The sequence below is a fragment of the Suricata suricatta genome, chromosome 8 (genome assembly GCF_006229205.1).
Source record: "Suricata suricatta isolate VVHF042 chromosome 8, meerkat_22Aug2017_6uvM2_HiC, whole genome shotgun sequence".
Lineage (NCBI taxonomy): Eukaryota > Metazoa > Chordata > Mammalia > Carnivora > Herpestidae > Suricata > Suricata suricatta.
In genome coordinates, this window is record NC_043707.1 from 2,906,859 (window position 1) to 2,917,145 (window position 10,287).

A 10,287-nucleotide genomic window follows, 5' to 3' on the forward strand; every position below is an offset into this window, starting at 1 on the left:
ATTTGTCCATCACTGTCCTTTGTTCCACCCAAAGGCCATGACAACCTTCCAGAAAACACCAGTCCCAGTCCTGCCTTCGCCATCAGCCTCTTTGGGAGGCTGTGCCTGTAGGGCACAGAGATGGCTGTCTCCACCACACCAGTATGGCTTCCTTTCCACACGGTGAACACTCGCGAAGTCTGTTGGAAAGATCACTCTGCACAAAGGAATGAAAACTCTGGGCAGCCAAAGGAGCACGGAATGACACAGAGGGACCAACAAAGCCCAGACAATAGGAAACCACCCAGAACTAATAAACGAAACAACCAGATTCTTCAACAAATGAATTGTCAGGATCCTAGAGATTAATAGATTCTTAAGAGCCGTATCAACTGAATTATTGTTCAGATTTTAAGGGGAAAAACCCTACAAAAACAAATGATGACACAGGAGACCCCAGAAGTCGGACTTATCGAGTAGAGCTCGAAGCTGTTCACATGTGACAGTGGCGCTGGGTCTCCATATACCAGATCCAACTTTTAGGAAGAAGCATTACCAACGGCTCACCAAGTCTGATCAAGGAACCAAGGTGCCTTCTGTGGGGGAGGGAATCTTGATGTCAAAACTACTTTCATAAAACACGAAGACATTATTGCCTTTTTTATCTCATTTCCTCACGAAAACATAGAGGCATTTTCCAGAAGCTCTGTAACATATGTGATACCACTGTGCTTAATAGCTAATGGAATGTGTGCCTGGTATTCAAAATTCTGTTTCAGTATTTAATGTGGCATATATTGACAGATATAATGCACATTTTGAAGAAATCTTAAGGCTCTCAACAGTGGTTAACATTATCCAGGAGTCCTAAGACCAAAATGTTTGAGAACCCTTGCATTAAACTATTATGTGTACTTTTGCAGAGGACTTAAAATTCTCCAAAATAAAAAATATTTTGTAACTTTTCCTGTAGCTCCATGGGGTAGCATGCAGTGAGGAATGAACTGGGACCGAGCAAGTATGACGCGGACCATGAGCCGTAAACCCACAGAAATCCCTTCTCAACCGACCTCTAGAACGCAGGTGTCCTCTGCAAATTCCAGGGACAACTAAAATTGAACTTCACATTCCCCTTCAACAACATTTCAAAAGAGATAAATGCAATTTTAATGTCTGGAATTACAAGTGACTGTTGAGCAATGTAAGGGTCTGAAGCCCTGACCCCCCTGAAAATTGGCATAAAACTTTGGACTTCCTGAAAACTTAACTACTAATAGCCTACTACTGACCGGAAGCCTTGCCAATAGCATAAACAGTTGTTTAACACATGTTTTGTACGTTATATATATGTATTACCTACTGTTTTCTTAAAATAAAACAAGCTAGAGGAAAGAAAATATTAACAAAATCTTAAGAAAAACACATTTACAGTACTGTATTTAAAAAAAAAAACCCCACTCATATATAGACTCAAATAGTTCAAACCTGTGTTGTTCAAGGGTCAACTGTACTTCGTTTTTATTTCCAAATTAAAAAACAGTGCCCTCCTTACCTAAGAGGGTCCTTGGGCTTCCTATGCATCTCCTAACGCCCCAGGAGTCTAGTGGAGAGACTGTGTGCCACCCTTCCTTCTCCTTCACTTGGACTAATCAAATTCAAGCAACAGCCTGAATGATTCTACTGTTCTAGAATTTGCTGTTCCAAATACCACCTGAAATAGATATTCCGGTGGCTGCCACTGAGGAACCTCGGTCCCCGGGCGTCTGTGGGGTCTGCTCCCTCCCTGAGAACCAGCCTGCCCCCCGCCTGCCAGCTTGCCTCTTTCCCAGGCCTCTCGTAGGATCTCCTCGGCTTCTCCCTTCCCTGCTTCCACAGCCCCCCCCCCCCCCCCCCCCCCCCCCCCCCCCCCCCCCCCCCCCCCCCCCCCCCCCCCCCCCCCCCCCCCCCCCCCCCCCCCCCCCCCCCCCGCCCCACGCCCACTGCACGCCGGTGGAGCCCAGTGGCAGCAAGCCAGGGCACAGCCCTCGGCCCACGGACCCCACTCTGGGAACCACAGCTCCCGAGTCTGTCCTGTGACCCAAAGGCCCGCGCTGCCCGGGCTCTGCCGCCTCTTCCCCGCTGCCCATGGCAGGCAGCCCAGCAGCCCGGAACGCAGCTCCTTCGCTGGTAAAATGGGGACTGTGGCCAGAGACACTTCGCAGGGCAAGTGTCAAGAGGAAAGGGTACACGGAGCAAGAGCTCTGTCGGCAGGGTAAAGGCGGGACAGAGCAGCCTCCACGGGAGGCAGGGATGTGACAAAAAGCTGATTCCCAGAAGGTGCCTCTTTCAACCATGTGGTCCTATTTGCACACATTTTCCTCGGAGGTTGAAAAGTGGCAATTAGTCCCAATTCGTTCCCGATGTTTTCAACTTCAAGTGCAGGCTGCGCTACTGCTGCACCTTCAGCGGTTCCCACCATACTAGATTTTATTTGACTTTATTTTCTTAGTATTTTAGAAAGAGAGCATGCGTGGGGGAGGGGGCAGAGGCAAAGAGAGACCGACTCCCCAGCAGGCCCCACACTTAAGTGCAGAGCCCAAAGCAGGGCTCAATTCCGAGACCCTGGGATCATGACCTGAGCCGGAATCAAGAGTCAGACATTCAACTGACTGAGCCCCCACACCCCGCAAGAGTCCCACGTTAAGGTCAGGGGAAGAGGTCCTCCTCTGGGCTCCAGATCCCAGCTCGCCCTCCTCCACCCTGCCACCCTGAAGGGCAGAGGGAAAGACGGAAGGAGCAGGAACGGGCTGCTCACCGCGGTACCGCTGGGGAGGAGGAGCTCCCGCCCCCCGGGGTAGGAAGCGTTCAGAGCACTCCAGCTCACTTACCTTGGTCATGCCTCCTGCCTGCGCCGTGTTCAGTCCTGCATGACTGGCCATCTGCGGTGAGACCTGCGTCAAGGTCTCGGCCAGCACACTGCTCGAGGCCGCCTGCATGGCGGGCGCGGCGAACGGCATCCCGGCTCCCCTTCCTCTGCCGGCTGCCCCGAGAGAGCCATTCATGACTTGCGCCTGTCCTTGCTGGGCCTGGTTCATTAAACTGTGGCCAGAGTTACTATTGAGGAGGGCAGGGTGGGTCTGGTTAAAGTTAGCATTCATGCAGATCCCAGGTCCCGTCTGTGACGTGGCAGGGCTGCTGGTCACCAGCCCCACTTGCTTTTGTGCTTGCGGATTCAGTGCTTGGGAAGCAGGGGGAGTGGGCCCAGAGGTGCTGGCTGGCTGTTTGGGCAGGCTGGGGGCTGAAGAATCTCCCTGGTTCAGAGGGCTCTTGCCCATGGCACCCAGGCTGGCCATGTTCGCACTGTTGGGCTGCCCTTGAGCCTGGCCACCGAGGCCCTGCTGCACAGGGCTGCTGGCGCTCACATTTCCTATTCCTGGGTTGATACTGGAGCCGCTGCCTCCGCGCAGAAGCTCCGACAGCTGTTTGTGTTTGGAAGCAGCATCTGGAACAAGGTTCCCACTGTTTATAAGGCCTAATTCTCCTCCATTGGGGATCAGTTCATCAGGAAGATCATTTTCCAAGTCAAATAATGATCCAAAATCTAGAAATTAAACAGAAATGGAAATGAGAAACGAAGCAACCGTAAAAGCTTTTCAAATCTCATTATGTCACTATGACCTTAACCCGAAGGAGCACTGCACCAGAACACTAGCCTCTCTTAAGAGTAACGGCAAAATGATTTGAAACTTCACTTGGGAAAATAAAACAAGGAAGACTACTCTTCAAATTTTAGAGGAGGAGAAGTTAAACAGAGATGAGAGAAGGGGGGAGTCCTACTACATTTTATCGTATATTCTAAAACCATAATCAAATCGTGTAGCATGAGGAGAAACGTAAATATACAAATTAAAGGAAATCAATGAGGAGTTAAACCTTCACCAAATTACATGAAGATGCTCTGAAGAATGAACGTGTGTAAAAAAGTAAATGGGCATCAGGTTAGATGAATAGCAATTTGGGGAAATTAAACTCTAACCTTAAGTGATTACACAGTTAACCCTAGCCTAAAGAGAAAATAAGAGTTCTCACAGTGTTGAAGCTGCAGAAAATAAAGACATATGGAGGAACTAAGAACACTTAAAAGGAAAAGAAAACAACTCGACAACTACTTGTCTGACACAAGGGGTTACGGGCAGCATACAAACCCCGGGTGTGAGCACACAGAGGGTTTCCCGGTCCCCCTCCAAGTACCATTTCTCTACTGCGTGGCCTCTATGTCACCTCTAGTCCCTCGCCAACCACGCCTCCTTCACCCCGCAGCCACCTGGCCACGGGTGCGCTCACAAAGGACACGATGTGTAGGACACGACACGAGCAGCGCGTGTGGCATCGACAGGGTGCAGACACCACGGGGAGGTGGCCCAGCCCAGTGGGCAGACCTGAGGCCCTGACTGCCTGCTTGTGAGCCCAGCTCGGCTTCTAGTTCCTCACTTACTAGCGCTGAGTTCCCTCGACTTTCCACGCCTCGGTCTCCTCCGTCTGGAAACGGGGGTGGGGGGTGATCATGGCCACCAAACTCCACAGGTTTCATGTGGACTACATGAATTAAGTGTAAACCACTACAACCAACAGTGTCTGTGGGGCTAAGTGTTCCATCAGTATTAGCTGTTGTTATTACCGTTCCACAATAACAGAAGGTCTAATAAACTACCATATAATATTATAAAGCACTACAAGTCTATTAAAATGATTACAAAGACTGTAAAAAATGCAGGAAAATGTACACGTTATGAAAAAACACGCAAATGACATTGCAGGCAAAAGGTCTTATCAAGTATGATTACAACTGAAGTGCATGCACGTGGGCAGTGGCTGGGAAGCAACAGGCTGAACACGAAGCGTCGTACTGGTAAGAGTGGTGGGGTGACGAGCGCACGTGTCTGCTTCGTCGTTTAAACACAGTCACTCCCGCTGCCACCCCCCAACTCTGAGAGGACTGACCGGTCTGCTCCGCGGCGGCAGGACCCCCAGACCGCAGACCCAGCCAGCTCGCAGGACTGCTCCGCGGTTCCTCTAAGGAAGGGCATCCCCGTCCCAGCCACAGGAGCAGAGGGACTGGACAGCCACCCACCACAAGCACCTTCTTGCAGGGACGAGATCCCAGCAAAGGGAACTGAAGGCAACCTGGCCAAGACTGTTCTGGACAAGGTTCCCCTTTCTAATAGTAAGAGACGCTCAGGAAGAAACCTCCCTTTTCCTCCCCAGATTTCACCATGGAGCCGTGGCAACGTCCTCAGACAGGAGAGGAGACACCGCTCACACGCTACGTAAAGAAAGGATGAAGTGCAGCAAAACCACAGACTCTGGGTTCAGGAAGCCACCTCTAAGCTGAATTATCCACCTCTGGACCCTCCCTGCCTTCAGATTTCTCGTTCTGTGAGAAAATACAGTTCCTATCATTTAAGCCATTCTAGCTGAAGTTTAATGTAACGTGCAGCCGAAGGCATCGCGGTATCTCAGTCAAGTCACACTCCTTCCTAAGGCACACAAGGCCATCAGGAGAGGCCCCGACCACCCTCTGGCACCTTCTGACGTGCCCTACCTTCCAGCCACAACACATGAGCTGTCACATGCAGCAGAAATCCTTCTTCTGGATGCTCTCTCTCTCTCGGTCACGACACCCCTCCTTCTCAGTCAGATTAAACACAGTGACTCTGAAGACTTTCTTTAGGCTGCCAGTGCAGAGCAGACCGTCCCTCTTTGCAGCCTCCGAAGTTCTCTGTACATTCGGGTTATGCACAGACCACCTCTAACACATACAAATTCATCCGACCCGACTAGAAGCAATCAGAAATTACTTGCAACTGCAAGTTGCCTGCGTGCAGTTTTTGTAGGACCTGTGAGAGTAAGTGCAGACAGCATGAGCCTTTCTTCCCAAGTACTGGACTGCACATCTCCTAAGAACACCCTTTTACAAAAACAAAGCAACACAGCACACTTCTGAAACTCAGGAAATTTAACCCTGCTCCAATACCTAATGTCCTGACTGCCCTTATTCTGATGTGGCCAGTTGTCTCAATAATACCCTTCACCACGTTCGTTCTCCTGGTCTACAGTCCCATTCCGGGCCTCAGTGCACCTCGCTGGCATGTCTGGGTCTTTTCATCTGGGAAGCCTCCTCAGCTTGTTCTTTCATGACTCTGACATTTTTGAAGAGGACAGATCATCCGTTCTGTAGAATGTCCCTCAATTTGGGGTTGCTTCCTCAAGACTAGAGGACCTGTAATTATGAAGAGACACAGGAGCTGACTCCTGGGTGCGAGAGACAGTGGAGACACCGCCACTGATCAGGGCTTTTTGCTGCCAATTACCAGCTTTCCACATCTCAATGTGATTTGGTGGGTTCCATTCCACACCTTTCATGGCATTGCGTTGTCCTGAATTTGGAAATTCACTGAAGTCTCCATATACAAAGAACACATTAAAAGAAAAAAGAAAAGAGAACAAGGGAACAGAACACATGAAATATAGTAAAAAGAAAACAACTCTCCAACGTAACTAATGTTTTTGTTGCCTTCCAGACTCTGGCCACACATACATTATTTTTACTCAGTCTTTCTTTCTTTCTTTCTTTCTTTCTTTCTTTCTTTCTTTCTTTCTTTCTTTCTTTTCTTTCTTTCTTTTTTTTAAGGATTTTAAAAATAATCTCTACATAGACCCAATGTGGGGCTCAAATCACAACCCCAAGATCAAGAGTTACAGGCCCTATTGACTGAGCAAGCCAGGCACCCGTACTCAGTGTTCTTAAAAAACAAACCAAAAAATCCCAACAAAGCAGAGTGTGTGTGTGTGTGTGTGTGTGTGTGTGTGTGTGTATGCAATGCTCCTTAATGTATGTATGAACATGAAAATGAAACGACATCTAAACCAGCAACTGGGAGCCATGATGACAGAGGTAGAGTTTCCTTTCTACTTCCCAAGGAGGGGATTAAGAGTCGGTGTCAAGTACTGTAAATTATTAGAAGAAAATGAACTCCAAATATTTAACATTTAAAGTTTTGAACAACCCACGCAAGGTCCCTGACTGGCTCTTCCAAGCGTCTGGAAACACTCCTCCCCGGGGAGGGCGCCCAGTTAAACCTGGCGGAGTCAGAGCGAGGGTCCCCACACCGGCGTGAGAGTGAGCCACGAGGAAGGAACAGGAACACAAGAAGTGGAACGCCTGTGTCCACATCGTGGCTGAACGGACCAGCAATGCGTCCCTGAACAAGCTGCTCCACGTCTGTGTGGCACTTCCCTCAGCTGCAAAACAGGACAGTGTGCCAGGGCTCCAGGATGAAAGCCGGCACAGGGCACGTGGCACCACACCCGCTGCTTTTCTGATTCTGTCTTGCACAAAAACTTTAAAATATCTCACCTTTAAAGATTCACCCACCATCCTGCCATTCTCAAATTTAACCGTTTTGGGTTTCTTTTTTAATGGTTACTGCAGCCTGGCTCCAAGTGCACACGTGGCTCTGACCAGTGCCTCAGGGCGGCACTGCTCGACGCCCTTCGGTCTGCGCTGCTCTGGCCTTCGGTCCCCCTGACCACTTATCTTATTTCAGTCCAAGCACACCTCCCAGCCATTAGGCTACAGAAAGAATGGACTAATTCTGCTTTCGTCCTGACCTACCAGTCCAAACACATGTGAATGCGCGTGCACCCAAACACACAAGCAAGCTCTTCTTAAGGAGATGGCTTGTGTAGGGCCCTCGGTGCTCACGCCACCACCTTTCTCACCGTCACTGTCCCCGTCTCCCCTACTCTCCAGTACGAAAAAGTGACAACGGAGAGTTAGCAAGGAAATCCAGGATATTGCAACATACGCAGTTATGCTGTCTACACACCAGTGTCCCAACTCACAGGTTGGGCAATACCAATCCGAATCATCGGAAGTTCCTAAGAGTCAAGATTGAGCATTATTAGTTTCCAATCCCAGGTAGGTTCCCTCTCCCCACCAAGTTACTGGAGGACCCAGGAGAGAGCAAGCTGAAGCTGAATGAGGTTTAAGGGACCTTGCTGTCTAGGAGCTCACCTCTGGCAGACTTCTCTGTCCCACGGCAAACACAGCCTGGCATGCTTCCACAGCCAATAGGAATTTTCTCTCTTTGGGACTCTGGATGCCAACCCAGAGTCCGTCCCTCTCATGAAGCTGATGTGAGAGGAAGGCAGCTAGTGACTTCCAGTCTCTGTCACGCTCCTACAAGGCCGGGGCACCCACAGCGTGGAAGGCCTCATGCAGCATGGTCACAAGGGACCTTTCACTTCTAGACTGCTCAGAGAAACCCTGCTCCAGGAAACAATCCCTCTAAACACTGAAAGAGAAGGCATCCTACATGTGTTCTAAGATCTATTCTTATTCATCATTCTCAGAGGTCAGTATTTCACCTTAAACAAGTGAAGAAATACTATCACGTACCCTGAAAAAAACTCTTCATTTTGCAAATTAAATCCCCAGTAAGAGGCTGAATCCACCTGTCCAGCCTGTAACATTTGAAAACAGTTTTGTCTGAAGAAAGTCTGTTCAAATGCGGCTGAGCACATCATCCACAAGACACATCCTTCCTCGGGTTTTCTAAAATCTCCTTTCTCTATAACACCTTATTTTTTTTTCATTTGAATGGCAACTGGGGACCCAAATTCTCTGGCAGAACTGATTTTTCTGTTGGACTGTACGCAATCTAGCTGATCAAATCTTGTACTGGCCAGGACCCTTCTATACTCTGCAGACATGAGTGAGCCTTAAAAGCATACTATCAACTCCCAGGCAAAACTCAGGCGGCTTTAATGACCATGACAGAGGGGTCGCATCTACTCAGTGCCTCACATAAAATCGTCCCGTGAATCAGGCTCCTACAAACACCTTCAGGCTGAAGGAATGAGTGAATTACAGAGAAGAGTGTCCAAGTTACAGGAAACACAGTATCAATTTTAACACTTGCCTTGTGTAGCCACAGACATAAAGTAGTAATTTTAACATTTATTACTACTTTCATAAAACAGGAATAAAAAGAACAAAACTCAGTAATAAATTCAATTGACATGCTTTCCCTTTCTGCAGCCTCTAAGTCCTGCAGAGGACCCATCGGGTTACCTCTCTCTCCGGCTCCACCTCGCCATCCACGGCCCTCCAGCCTATGGCTGATTTAACGGCATTAACACAGAACAGGAGATGTCAGCTTGAGAAAAAAAACCGAGGAGTTTAGATGCTGTTTCAGGTTCATGTTTCTCTGCTCTCAAGCATGAAACTCCCCTCCCACAGACACCCTGTCTTCCCCACCCACGCCCATGTCTCTCTGCAGCCCTTACTCTCAGTGAAAAAGGTCTGCTTTTGTTTTTCTTTCCATAATTTCTTTACGGGTACTTCAGCATTACTCGTACTAGAATTGACTATTCAAATGCTTCTCTTAAATCTTAAGAATGCTAAGCGCTTTTATGCATTAACCCTGGAAATTTTTACAAAAAGAATGTTTAATTCTGGAGTCAAAACTGGATACAAAAATTAATCCAAAAGGGCAATGCAGTCTGAAAAAGCTCACATCTAATGAAGAGGCATTGATAAAATGGTAAACACTTCCACAGGGTTCTTTTTTTTTTATATCGTTATTTTGAGAGACAGAGACAGAGAGAGAGAGAGAGAGAGAGGGAGGGAGAGAGAGGGAGAGAGGGAGGAGAGAGAGAGAGAGGCGCGGGGGGGGGGGGGGGGGCAGAGAAAGAGGGAGACACAGCCTCCGAAGCAGGCTCCAGGCTCTGAGCTGTCAGCACAGAGCCTGATTTGGGGCACAAACTCACAGACTGTGAGATCATGACCCGAGCCGAAGTCGGATGCTTAACCGACTGAGCCACCCAGGTGCCCCCTTTCACGGAGTTCTAATTCTTAGATGATCTGGGGACCATGCGAGATCTCGGAGGTACATTTATTACTACATTACAGTTAGACGCTCACAACAGGAGCCGCAGCCCAGTGCAGTGAGAGAGGCACCCAGCCAGGCCCTGACCCCTACTACTCTCCCTTCCATGTGTTTCCTTAGTCCTAAAGTGGAAATGAAAACAGCACCTGCCTCTAGGATCAGTGATGAAAGCATTAAATTGTAGGAGGTGGGCAGAGTGCTTAGCGTGGCAGGCAGCCGGGGTCCGATCAGGATCAGTCACTGTCCCTGCACCATCTTCCAAGGTCGCAATGAGGACTGAAGGACACACGCACGTCAAGGACCTGGCACCACATGCACCGGGTCGTGCTCACCAACAGTCCCCTCTCTGTGGTAAAGCCCTTTAATTAGTAGTAGA

General features: G+C 49.0%; 1 protein-coding gene across 1 annotated transcript in view; it reads right to left on the bottom strand.

Annotated features, from left to right (window-relative positions):
* The window catches only part of CREBBP (CREB binding protein), a 103,681-nt gene extending 95,603 nt beyond the window's left edge, over window positions 1-8,078 (bottom strand). The window contains exons 1-2 of the mRNA XM_029949608.1: window positions 8,036-8,078; window positions 2,847-3,559 (exon numbers count right to left, since the gene is read on the bottom strand). Coding sequence (XP_029805468.1) covers window positions 2,847-3,559; window positions 8,036-8,078 — 756 coding nt within the window. The remainder of the gene's footprint in view (window positions 1-2,846; window positions 3,560-8,035) is intronic.
* Between the last annotated feature and the right edge of the window lie 2,209 nt (window positions 8,079-10,287).